We start from the raw sequence: 13129 nt of genomic DNA, 5'->3' as shown, positions 1-13129 counted from the left end.
CTCGTCAGACACTCTTCTTGGCTGCAGTGGTTATTATATTTACATGCTTCCAGCTCCCATTTTTGCTCGATGACAGCTCGTACTTTTCCTTTTTCTCCCTCCCTCGCTCACAGACACATAACGTGTATGACAGTCCATTCTCCCTGCAGCACGGACTACACTGCCTATGATGCTACATTCTTTAGAGCTATACCTGTAGCATTCTGCCTATTAGCTTAGCACAACAACAACAAAAGGCCTCTCTCACCCAGGAAACACGCAGAGAGAGAGAGCGTCACCCTGTAACCATGGCAACCGAAACGCTGCCGCCTGGAACAACAGAACATAGTTGTCAAACAAAACCCAAACAGTCCTGACCCGCGACAATATGAAACAGGGAAGTACCGCCGTGTAATCCATTTATTTCAACAAAGTAACTGTATTCTAAATACCACTTTTTTAAACGGTAACTGTAACGGAATACAGTTACTCATATTTTGTATTTTAAATACATAACGGCGGTACATGTATTCCGTTACTCCCCAACGCTGAATATTTCCAAATTTATTTCACAGAATTTATAATATATATTATATATTGTACATTGTTTTGTTAAACACAGATCTACCCACCAAAGTCATATTATACCATGCATAAATACAATATTACATGCAAGATAAATAACAGCTGTTAATTTTACTGTGTGCATAATTTATTAGCAGGGTAACAATAGCATCAAGGTAAAAACAGAAAAGTCAGAAAAGTCAAACAAGGGCACTGAAGGAACATGGAGTGAGGAGTAGTGACACGGTAACACACAATTGCACAAAGTGCTCTCTAGTTACATAAGTAAGATTAGTATAATAGCTTTCCTGATAGCTGTCAACAACAACACGGTCTTTATGAGCAGATCGTTTTACCCAGGAGATGTTCTGGATGTGTTCAAATCTGTCAAAAATATTTTGGGGAAGTAATTTGGAAAAACAACATTTCAATATCAAAGTGCTTTCAGTGATCTGAAAACAGTTTTAACATTCTCATAAAGGTATGGAAAGTAAAGTTTTCCTGGATGAGACAATTTCCAAGAATTCAAGTAAATGTTAACCGACAACAGTAAGGCCTCTGATAGTGGGGTGGGCTTCTTTTTTTTACCATTTAGGTAAGATTTTGTTTCAAAATGAAAGAGAAGTCTATCATATGAATAAAAAAAAGAAAAAAAATCTTTTCATCAGTGCTCTGGAACACACGACCCAAACAGTTGTAATCTGTGTCTTGACTTGATTGAAAATAAGCCTCTTAAAGGGTTAAACATCGGACACCTCTTGGCATGTTCTCTTGATAATCTTGAGGATTAACCTCACCTTGCAACCCCAGCAGCTGCGGATAACTTAATTCAGGCCACTTCCAATGGTCATTCAGTCTTATGTATTCAGTAAAGGCCGTGACTGAGTGAACTGTTCTGGCTTGCTGTACCATATGTTATTAAGTCTAATATATAAATACAAATCACATTTCATCATCAAAAATCGGTTATGTTTTTTTCTTTACTTTTTAATCACTGCTGTGAATTTGTGTAACACATTAATTAGCAATCCAGTTAGCAGTGAAATAGTAATATAATAGTAATATTACACTTGTAACGTGTTGTTATAAATAAATATAGATCAAATAAAAATATTTATTTTTTCTTGATGATTAGGTTCAATCCTAACCTTTGCACTTGTTAAAGTGTTTTTATCTTGTTGTTGTTTGTCTGAGTTCTGGTTTTAGGTGGAACTTTAATACAGAGTTATTAATAGCACATCACCGTAATCCTGAGTCCAAACAGCCCGTTACATGAGTTTGTAGCTAAAACGTAACCGGTTACTTCATCGCTTGTTTAATCGAATCTCTCTTTAAGAACTAGTCTTAAGCCAGCCTTCAGAATGAACTTTGTTGCACACAGAGAGACAAAATTGTTCACATCAAACTAATTCCACATAATATAATTAATGCAATGATATATTTACCATAGTCATTATCCTACACAGCAAGCACTTCATGGCTTTGTCAACCTGAAGTAAATATTTTATTCATATAAACTATAAAAATACTCAATATATATGTTGTGCTTTCTGACAGAAATCTGTGATTAGTAATATAGTTTCAAAATTAAGTTTGTTGAAGACATTTGTATGCCAACATTCAAGAGAAAAATATTTTAAATCCTCGGACCATTTTGTATAACCCTTCCTTCCCCAACTCACTCAAATCCTAAAGGTAAAACTACTCTTGAAGAAAAAAGGATAATTTAATCACATTTGAACTGATTTGTTACACTATTATTGTCATTTTATTGATCTGAAAAATAATTTCCAAGAAAGATGATCATGTTTGTTACGCTGCTGTGTTCAAAATTAGCAACTTAGAGAGTTTAATTATGCCTATGCTTTTTCTATACAGAGCAGTACCACTAAAAGATGCATATTTGAAAAAGTTACAGTTTGATTTTTTTAAATATATATATGTCCTCATCTCATTGTGTCATAATGATCATAATTCTGGATTTATGTCAATCACTAATCAATGTCTCACTTGCAGTTTAAACTCAGCAAATGTTCTGTTTATGAGGGTGGGGAAACCTACAAAAGAAGTCACTAAGATGAGTGAGAAAATGTTTCTCCCACAGAAAACGCAACATCTAGATGAACAGAATCAACTTTTTGGGGCACGCAGTCTTAATTACAGTAGTTAGAACATGTTGTGAAACACCTCTCTCTAAGCATTTCACAGACAACTAAATCAGCAGTCTGATTTAGCTGTCCTCTGTGAGGGGGAACAGTCACAAATAATATAATATTATTGTATTTTTATTTTTGTTGTATTGTCTTGTTTTTCTTCTGTACTTGCTCAGTGGTTTGAGCCCAGCAACAAGCACTGCCTGTTTAAATCCTTTTACAATTAAGAAAAGGGTGGGGGATCAAGGACCATCATTTTGGAGGAATTACTCTTTGGTAAGTCCAGATCTGGAGGATTTATTCTTAGACTCGAGTCGTCTAATCTCCACTGTCACACTCGAGTAGTGAGATATTGAACTCTGAGCACCTCCAGGGAAGAAAAGACGACCATACCACTTTTTTAAATATAGTTTTGCATCCATGCAGCACTCTGGATCTTTGCAAAATGCTTCTTTTTACCTGGGTCCACAGGGGGAACCCTCTCTTCCACGGGCTGGCTTCATCATTCTGTCCATCATTATGGCCATTTTTACTGGTCCGGCCATCATCCTCAACGCTACAGTGATTATTGTGTCCCTCATGTACAAGCAGCTGAGGCAGCCGCTCAACTATGCTCTAATGAACATGGCTGTGGCTGATCTGGGCACAGCCATGACCGGAGGAGTGCTTTCTGTGGTCAACAATGCCCAAGGGTACTTTTCCCTGGGCAGAACAGGCTGTGTGATGGAAGGTTTTGCTGTGTCCTTGTTTGGTAAGTTCAAAGAAGACCACATAGAGTACAGTGTCATTAAAAGTACTTTCACCTCCACTAGCGTCTGTGAAAATTCAAATTTTATTTAATTTACTTATTTATTTATTTTAGGTATCACATCTCTGTGCACCGTTGCTCTGATCGCAGTGGAGAGGATGTTTGTGGTGTGTAAGCCACTGGGACAAATTACCTTCCAAAAGAAGCATGCAGTTGGAGGTGTTATATTATCTTGGCTGTGGTCCTTGACATGGAACCTGCCTCCGTTGTTTGGATGGGGAAGGTATGAGTTGGAGTGTGTTGGGACATCCTGTGCGCCAGACTGGCACAACAGAGACCCTCAAAATGTCTCCTACATCGTGGCTTACTTTGCGGTGTGCTTTGCTGTTCCTTTTGCCACTATCCTGGTATCCTACACCAAGCTAATGTGGACATTACACCAGGTGAGCTATTATAGATCATCGTTGAAAAAATAACACGCATACTTTTAAGTTATGGTGTTAAAGTCATCTGCGGGATTTGTAGCGAAATGGAAGTATGTGTTTGAATTTACATTATAACTCTGATCACTAGTAAAATCTCTTATTTTTAAATTTATCATATTTAACTGACAGCTTTAAGCTACACATACTATTCACAATAAAGACAATATTGTCTTTATTGACAAGAAGTGTGTAAACTTTATGATACAGTGTTTTATTTTTCTGTTTTTTTAAAGGTTAAATCAGTTCTAATCCTGTTCAGTAAAGTGTTTAGTGTCTTGCTGGGGCTTCTTGTCACTTTCCAGTTCAGTCTTGACTCTTACTGCAGAGATGTTTCCTCTCTATCAGTAACACACCATTTTACAGGTATCAAAGATGGCTTGTGTGGAAGGTGGCGCAGTGGCTAAAGGGGAGATGAAGGTGGCATCTATGGTGATCCTGATGGTCCTGACATTTCTGATCAGCTGGATGCCGTATGCCACCCTGGCCATGCTTGTGGTGTACAACCCAGATGTGAAGATTCATCCTCTGGTGGGCACAGTGCCTGTTTATCTGGCCAAGAGCAGCACTGTGTACAATCCCATCATCTATATCTACCTCAATAAGCAGGTAATAATTGTTTTCAACCAAATATGGTAAACACATTGAGGGGAACTAGTGAATCAACACATCACCACCACCCAGTGGGGATAAAATGTATTACACAGCTATTCAGGAAATACAGGAATAAATACAACACTGTTTCTGTTGGTATTATATAACTTACAGATTAGATATATTTTACATTGAATATTCCAGTTTTAATGAGAAAATTTTAAATTTGTCTACAGTAAATAAATCATTTCACCTCAGTTTAAAACTAGTCTATTTTTGTTTGTTTTTAATTTTACAGTTACCTTCACATATGATCAATTCTCCCATAAAGCCAGTAAAATATATTTTCGTTAAACAATAGACACACAGGAGGGGTTGTAGTTACAGACATGTATGTTTTTCTTAACTGTATATTTCTCTGCTTACAAAAGCCTTATTACATGTTTATACTCTCTTTCTAAAGCATATGTGTAGGGTTGGCAATGAGTTACATTTTGAAAGTTATTTTTATTTTGTCACACTTTAATATCACTGTTAGAGTGTTTGTTTTGTTGTATATGATATAACCTATAATCTAAAAGCTTATTTAATGTACGTAGTTTCTACTGTATATGCTGATAAATCAGAAATGTTATCATTGACTTACAATAATAGACTGCGATATATGTTTCCTTTAGTTCCGTAAATACGCTGTACCCTTCCTGATGTGCGGGAAAGAGCCACGGGAGGATGATGAGGCATCGGAGGCGACAACAACTGTGGAGATAAACAAAGTGTCTCCTTCCTGAAATGTGCAAATGCAACAGCTACCCTGAAACATGCTTGTAAAAATTCATTTTGCAGACATCTTCTGTCACATTACACAAATGTCAGCGAAGTTATGCGTTTGAATTATTTGTTTTTATTTGCGAGGCGACACTCACAGCAACTGTCTGTCTGCTAAAAAGTGTAGAATGCAAAGAGATTAGAACAGCATTTCAGCATAAGTTTATTCAATGATGATCAATAGAAAATAAAATATCAGTGTCGATTCAAAGAAAATCAAGGCCAAAATAAAATAGAAAAAAAAAATACAAAAAATGTATTGATACAAAACCTAGAGGGTTATAGTAAAGCATTTGCTACTAAGAGAAAAGATGTTTACTCAATAAAAACATTAAGGAGCAGATATCAAGACTTTCAAGTAGAGAACATTACCATGGGTCTTTCCATATTGTACATATATTACATTATCTTCTATTTTAATACAGCTTTCTGAACATTAATAGTAGTAATAGTAATTATAATCATAACAAGATGAAGAAAACTAATAGAAATGTTCAAATCAACATGTGTTTCTCTGTAAACTGGTACTTGATCGTTTTATTTTATTTTTTCTCCTACCTGCAAAACAGAGGAACAGTGCACCTTGAAAAATGTTTTTAATACTCTTTCATTCCCAGCATTATGAGGTGAGGTGTAAATGACAAATATAGATTCCACTAAACCATACACAGTCACAAAAAGTACAAAATTGTCTCACCTTAATACACAAATCTGTTTAGAAAAAGGAGAAACAAAAAGCACTATACAGTTACTTGTGCAAAGACAAACAGCTATGTGCTAATATTTAAATACCATTGGTAGACTGAACCAAATCATTATATTCTTTTTTTCTTTTTTCAGGAATCCCTGACATGAGGTAAAAGTAAGTTCTTTTAATCTTTAGTTTAACACAACTTTTAAAAGTGTTTACAAAATAATGCATATCTTCAGTTCATCAGTACTGTAATTGCTACGAATAGTACAATGTGCCTTTTATGTGCATTGGTCCTTTTTATGAGTTATCAACAAAAGGACTACAACACTTTTTTTTTACTCACAAACAATTCAAAGAGCCCTTTCAATGTGCACACAAAATGGAAAACCTACATTTTCATGACAGTATTCGGTTGAATTAGAGTACAGTATGCACTCGCCTACAACAACAGGTCACATTAACCCTTAAACGCTCTATGGTAACGCCTGAAATAGCCCACTTCAATTTATTTAGTCCAGTATCTTTATGCGAGAGAAAAACGGATGATGAATGATTAAAAGATATTTTGTTGCCTTGTGTTTTTAAACTTGTGGGCTCCAGCTACTCCTTTATTTTAACGTACCCAGCGTGGGGTTTGCCATTCATTTTCATACAGTCACACTAAAATCCACGTTCAGCCCTAGTTAATCTCAACGAATCCACTGTGGGATACTGGGACAAACAGATAAGCTGTGACAATGATATGTCTTCACCAATGCCTAACGAGGTATACTATACGCAGGAACCAGGGAGGCTGAGAAAGAAAGGTTGGGGGTGTGGGGGTTAGTATTGCTTTGCCTCTCTGCAGCATCCTGACACCAGGACACCCTCAGTACTTTCACCTAGAACACATGTTGGGGTTGTTTTCGGCCCTTGGATGTGTGCATGTGTCTTCTGCCACCTAAGCCCTCTCCACATACAGCACGAAGGCTAAGATGTGATAGCTAAAATTCGGTACAAAGGTCTAACGAAACCCTGCCATGACCAACAAAGAGTGAAATTCCCAGCATGAGCTTTGAAAGTGTTCATTTATCCCTGTTATTACCATCTATCAGTTTTCGTTCTTTCAGCAGCAAAAAGGCATTTCAGTAGGGGCTGACAAAAACCTAGGTTTGACTCCGAAGCCAACTAAAAAAAGCAGCATTGTTAATGCACTATGCATTTTAAAATACTGTGCACAAAATATCCAAACAAATGTGTTCGTCACATCTGTGAGAAATTTCAGCACTGGATCTTTGAGGCTTGCCTTCTAAAAATGCTCCATTGTCGGTTTGATGAAGTAACAAGTGTACTCTTATGCTAAGAAAACAAAGCATATCTTGTGCGGTACTGTCGCCACATAAGCAGAACCTCTAAAGAATGCTGTCGTCATAGGCAAAATAAAAGGTGCATATTGGCAAAAAAAAAAAAAAAAAATGCAAATAAATATCTGAACAGTTTACCTAATAAAATAATGCAAGTCTGCTTTTATAGTATAACATGAGTCACAAGGGTCCATATTGCTGATCTTTTAAATGATACATAATTACAAAATATAGAATATCTCTTTACAAAGTTTCTTTTGTTATATAATACAATTTACAGCATATCAACTATGAAATATTAATCAGGCTATTCTAAAGTGTTAAAATAACCTGCCTGCTAGTGCATTTATCACAAATGCTTTAGTTGCTTGAAAAGTACATATCTCAAGTTGAATGATGCTATAAGTAGGACTGTTAGTTCCTGCATAATCTGGTGCAACTCAGCTCTCTATCTCACTATTTCACTCAGCTCTAGCGATCTTTAAACGATCTGCGCTAACGACGAAGGGGTCGAGTTATTCTAAAAACTATGTGAGGAGATATGCCTTTCTATGCTTGCATTGAAAACTTGCATGATATGCCAAACCTTAAAAAAGTGACTGAGGTAATGACATCGAACATCTGATTGTCATCACCCTTAGAGACCCACCCTCTAGAGCATCTCACACCTTTGCCAGTTGGTCCATCTCTTTCACTGGCATCAGCGTTATTGTCTTTGACTGGCTGCAGGCAGAACCTGTATATTACCATCAGGTCAAAGCCTTTGGAAGGAAGATCCAGTCTGTCCCTCTGTGCTCAACAGGAATGGTAACTGGCTCTGTGCTGTGACCTCCACGGCTGGCAGGTGGAGAACAATTAAACGAACAGGACTTGTGTGTCTCTCATCCCTATGCCTTTTCTCTTCACTTTAAAGGCACTTCTTTGGGTCAGAGCCAACAGATGCATTTCTTTTAAATTTTCGCAAATCTATAAGGGTCCTAATGTGCAGAATCCTCCAGCCTCTGCTATAAAGTTGTGATGCAGATCATCTCGTCTGCCAGGTCCTCCTCGTAAGGACCTCTGGGTTCTGTCTCTGGCTCTTCATCGCTGTAGCTGGCTGCGGTGTCCGGCAGTTCATAATCCCTTGGAGTCAGAAGGGGAAACACATTTACCCCATTGATACCCGGGGACATTCCTCCATTCAGCAGGTGGCTGGCTGCACTCTCCATCTCATCTATCGTCATCTCACATGCATCTGCTATCTCGTGCTTTGTGGCAGCGACAAACTTGGGATCCTTGGCATATCTCCCAAGTCCTTCTGATATCAAAACCTGTTCGGAGGAATTTGAAGAAAAATATCTCAGTTTTTTAGGACTGTGTTTTGTGTTTTGTTCAGATGACACAATAAATCTGAAAATGTGCTTGTGAGATCAAAGCCCAGCTCATGCAAAATTTCCAGTAACTATTCCACCAAAAAGCCTTAAACTCACCGCTTCCACAAGGCTTGTTGCGCTGCCTCTTTTCTGGTGGTACTGGTTATGGTACTCCGGAGGAACCTGCAGGTGCACAGGTGAGTACGTTCTCTGGGAGAACTCGGGATCGTCTGTGTACCAGGAGCTCTTGCGCACAGACACTTGGCTACCAACAACACTCTCCCTGTGTGGGTGTTCCACACGTATGAGAGGGGTGTAGTATGGTGACTGGTCTTTACTGGCCGGTGTGGCAGGGGGTGTGGCCCAAGAACGGGTGGAGCGGGTTGGGGAGAGGCGATGGGCTCTGCTAGAGTCCAGCCCTGCTACGGCCATAACCTGATGGGTGAAGAAGAAGGATTTTGACGGTGGAACACAAAAGTGACTTGAAGTATAGTTAAACTTTGTTTGCTGCTATTTCATAGCTGTGTAGTATCTCGATTCAACAGTTTTCTGTGATATTTAGCAATTAATTTAAGAAAGCTGATGCAATCTGCAACTTACTAACAAATGTCACTCCACCCAAGGCCAAAAATGTAACTTAAAGAATGTCTGTGTTACCTGGTGCTGCATAAGGTGCAGTGGTAGAGCAGTACGCTGATGTGGAAGCTCATCATGGCTACTTTGTCTGCGCAGACACTCAAAGTTGAAGGATGGCCTTCTATGACCTGAATTAATCCCGAGTAGAGCAGTGAGCATTAACTTAGAAACAATGAGAGAAATTCAAACATACGAGTAATACAATACAATAAAACGAACAAAAAGCAAAGTTTGTGTACATATACAACCGTTAAAAGAAAACTATAGCTTTGTGAGGTTTGTCCACAAGCACACAAAAAAACCCCACACAGCTATTTTATGTTGCTCATCTATTAAAATCACCTTAACTGGATAAATGATTAACATTTGCCACTTTAGTAATTTTAGATATTCAGAAAATTTTTGCTCTGATCAATGTACTAATATACAATGTAATAATAAGCTATGAAGAAATGAAAAGCAAAGAGGGGTGTACCTCACGTAAAAGCTTTCTACAATATTTAACATTGACACATGGCACCAGATCAAGTAGGACGACAATCACAGGCTGTTTTTATAGGATGAACAATTTTAACATTTTAGCCACCTTACTTTTTTGGAACCAGAGCCCACATGAAAGGGAAGGATCTGACCAAAAACCAAGGACACTATTACTGTAGCAACAATCACACAATAAGAATACCCTAAAGCATACCCTTCTTTCCTGTCTGCTTACTCTATATCAAACCATAACTGACTAAATGAACATCAGGCTGTGTTAAATAAAGTCATTACTGAGAGTATAGACTGATTGAGAAAGATTTTTTTGAGCATAATGCTTATTTTTCTAATTGACTCCTTTTTGCCCCCTACTGGCCATTAGAAAGAATGCATTCAAATATCAGCCTCCACTTTCAGAGAAGAAAGCCATGTCTATCTTTTATATATAAATGATGGTCATAATATACCTTGAGGTGTTGCAGGAAGCAATCTTCTCTTTGGTGACCTCCGTGAGTCGCGGTAGAGAGGCTGCTCATCATCATCGTAGTAACTGTCAGGATGATGGTAGCCTTTGGGAGTCTCATACTCCGTGTCGCTGTTCTGATACCTGGTGAACATTACATTATGGGATCCATTATCCAAAACACCTTTGGAATAAATTTCTAGCCAAGTCAGAATGAAATTGCAATTGCAAACTGCAAAACTGTGAAAAGACTGTTACCTGTCCCCTGACAGCATACTGTCATCTTCATAAAACTCCTCCCCGCTGTAATACTCCCCGGAGAAATGGTCTTCATCAAACTCCTCCTCCCTTCGGATGGTGGGATGGCGACCATCCCCTCTGTGGGACCTGTGAAAGAGCCAGGGCAGAGGGGTTAGAGCGTGCACACTGTTACTGTCGTTATGGGGGTTACTGGTATACTGCCATGCACTGCCATGCAGACACAAGCCTACAGGGGGCAGCAATTCAAGAGACCACCCTTTTACAGCCAAACCAAGACAAACAGAAGTCCTGGGTTATCTCTGCCATGTAAACACCTCATCCACTTTGACATTCACTACTTTAATTAAAACACATCTCTTTCTAGTAAGTCATGACGTTAACTATGTGCAGTGTTGCGGGAAATGTGCACTAAACAGAAGAAGTGGACACAAGTAGTGATTTTCAATCACTTCATTTCAAACATTCTCATACACTCCCCTGTCTTCAAGCATCTGGGTAGTCCTTTAAAGCAAGCGCATCACTTTTACACATGCATTAAGCAGGGCTGCTCTCAGCACAATGCTGGCCACTCACATTCATTTCTCTATTATTTATCCAACAATGCATAAACACAACTGTGCCATAACAACTAGGAAAGCAAAATGACTGGCCAGCATGTAATGTGAAACACTGACTTAGCAAGGATGCAACAATTTCCAAAACCAAGTCAAAATAAAACAAAAGTCCTTCTTTTGCTGTTGAGACACATTGCTGGAACCAAACCTAGAAAAACAACATACCTAACATAGGTCTCATAGTAGCGCCTTCTGTCCAAGAAAGCACAGGGATGGTCAAGAAAAGAATTTAGTTAGGAAGGAGAAAGGGAGAAGGAGAGAACACAGGAAACTGGGTGATGAAAGTGTGACATATATATCATACAGTATATGAAGCATATACAGCATTCTCATATATATGTACGAGGAGAACAGAGAGTGACGGCGATGACTCCACTGTCGGTTGACAATTCCATTATCTATCTTTAAGATAAGAAACAATCTGAGAATCATTTCTTTTTCATAAAGAGGAAGCAATAAAATTGTCCCCCAAACTTCTTGGGCACTAAGGAAAAACAGGCCCAATACTGGAGAATGTAGTTTAAACAGAAGATGGGAAATCAGAAGAAAAATGTGCTACTGGTCACAAATTAAGTGTCAGTACAAGAGTAGGCTTATGATGCATGGTGGAATGAAGTTTCCAGTAGAGGCTAATGTAATGGAAAAGTGTGATAAGAATCTGCCTGTGGAAAAACACTTTTGTAGCAGTATTGTCCACCGATGTCTGACAACAGCAAGCACTCACACAGTGAATAACCACAGTGATGTTTTTAAAAATAAATCCTCTTATGTGTATACACCATAAGAAGTCTCTTCATGACTATCACTGGGCAGAAATGAAGACAAGGACAGCTCTTAATATGTGTTAGTGCCATATGTTCTTTCATCATTATCAAATTCATTGTAACATACACTTGTAATTACATTCATACAAAGGTGGTATCTGACTTTTCTACAAAGATTTTCTTACAGATGAGAATAGTTCAGACAGTATTGAAATTCCTGCTGCAACAGTCCATGTTGAGCACGTCTTGATGTGACGTAATATTTTACATGTTTAGTCCACATGTAATTGCAACATTTGACGCGTAATGGGAGTAAGTACACACCGCCAAATAAAATGTGCCAGAGACAGAGGGTACAACAACAGGGTGTGAATGGCGCTTCAGGTTTATATCAATTTATATAAATCCACTTTCACTCTATATTGTTTGATCTAATTCTGCAACATGACATAATGATCACTGTGTGGATACCTTTGACCCTGGGGTGTCCGTGGCTTGTCGTAATCATAATAGGAGCTGCGTAGACCTGGATAGCCATTGGGAGGTGCGTGTTCGTAGTAGCGATGGTGTCCTCCGTTGGGCAGACTGGACACGTTGGCATTGTTGAGGTTTATGTTGGTAGATTTGGGAGACTTTCCGTAGGAGTTGTGGTGGCGGTGGTGATGATGGTGGTGGTGGTGATGGTGGTGGTTGGGATGGGACATTGCATTGGCTCTAGACAGGCGTCCTACTGGCTGCTCCATGTGGGCGTAGTGAGGTGGAGGCTGCACTTGCAGAGGGCGCTGAGTGGCATTGGTCTGATGCCCATTGGATCGCCGATGACCACCATTCATGAGATGGTTACCAAAGAGTCCACCATTACGCTGTGAAGGAACACTCACAGTAAAACCACCAGCATTTCTCCTTCTTACAAGACAAATGCTATTGATGTTAAGTCTGAGGGCTGATATTGTTTAAGAAAAATATATGTGCAAAAGTAAGTTAGGAAGCTGGTACATGGCATGATGTGCGAGCAAAACAAAACACTGTTTAGATTGTTGGAACTGAAATGGAGAAGAAACATAATAAAGGAAAATGAACTCATTAGAAGAAGAAAAAAAACTTACATATTGCAGATATAAAATCTGAAGCCAGTGCTTCTGCTACAGATTTAGCTGCTAAATGCTTCCTACTCCAT

At 38.7% G+C, this 13129-nt stretch overlaps 2 protein-coding genes across 10 annotated transcripts in view; one reads left to right on the top strand and one right to left on the bottom strand.

The window, feature by feature from the left end:
- Positions 1 to 2938: 2938 nt before the first annotated feature.
- On the top strand, positions 2939 to 7568 carry LOC146518456 (parapinopsin-like). Its single transcript, XM_085158474.1, has 4 exons — positions 2939 to 3447; positions 3559 to 3887; positions 4293 to 4535; positions 5198 to 7568. Exons 1-4 carry the CDS (start codon positions 3117 to 3119, stop codon positions 5306 to 5308), a joined length of 1014 nt encoding a protein of 337 aa, XP_085014600.1. The 5' UTR covers positions 2939 to 3116; the 3' UTR covers positions 5309 to 7568.
- Positions 7569 to 8338: 770 nt separating this feature from the next.
- Positions 8339 to 13129, bottom strand: part of cacna1da (calcium channel, voltage-dependent, L type, alpha 1D subunit, a) — a 56899-nt gene continuing 52108 nt past the window's right edge. For 7 of the 9 annotated variants that reach the window (XM_085158439.1, XM_085158442.1, XM_085158444.1 and 4 more), the window contains 7 exons: positions 12424 to 12815; positions 11354 to 11380; positions 10572 to 10700; positions 10318 to 10457; positions 9392 to 9498; positions 8852 to 9169; positions 8339 to 8692 (listed from right to left, as the gene is read on the bottom strand). In XM_085158439.1, coding sequence (XP_085014565.1) covers positions 8387 to 8692; positions 8852 to 9169; positions 9392 to 9498; positions 10318 to 10457; positions 10572 to 10700; positions 11354 to 11380; positions 12424 to 12815 — 1419 coding nt within the window. In that variant the 3' untranslated portion in view covers positions 8339 to 8386. The remainder of the gene's footprint in view (positions 8693 to 8851; positions 9170 to 9391; positions 9499 to 10317; positions 10458 to 10571; positions 10701 to 11353; positions 11381 to 12423; positions 12816 to 13129) is intronic. The other 2 variants (XM_085158440.1, XM_085158441.1) reach the window with 2 other exon arrangements.

Source organism: Neolamprologus multifasciatus, chromosome 5 (genome assembly GCF_963576455.1).
Source record: "Neolamprologus multifasciatus chromosome 5, fNeoMul1.2, whole genome shotgun sequence".
In the NCBI taxonomy this organism is placed as follows: Eukaryota; Metazoa; Chordata; class Actinopteri; order Cichliformes; family Cichlidae; genus Neolamprologus; species Neolamprologus multifasciatus.
This window is presented reverse-complemented; position numbering and strand designations above follow the sequence as displayed.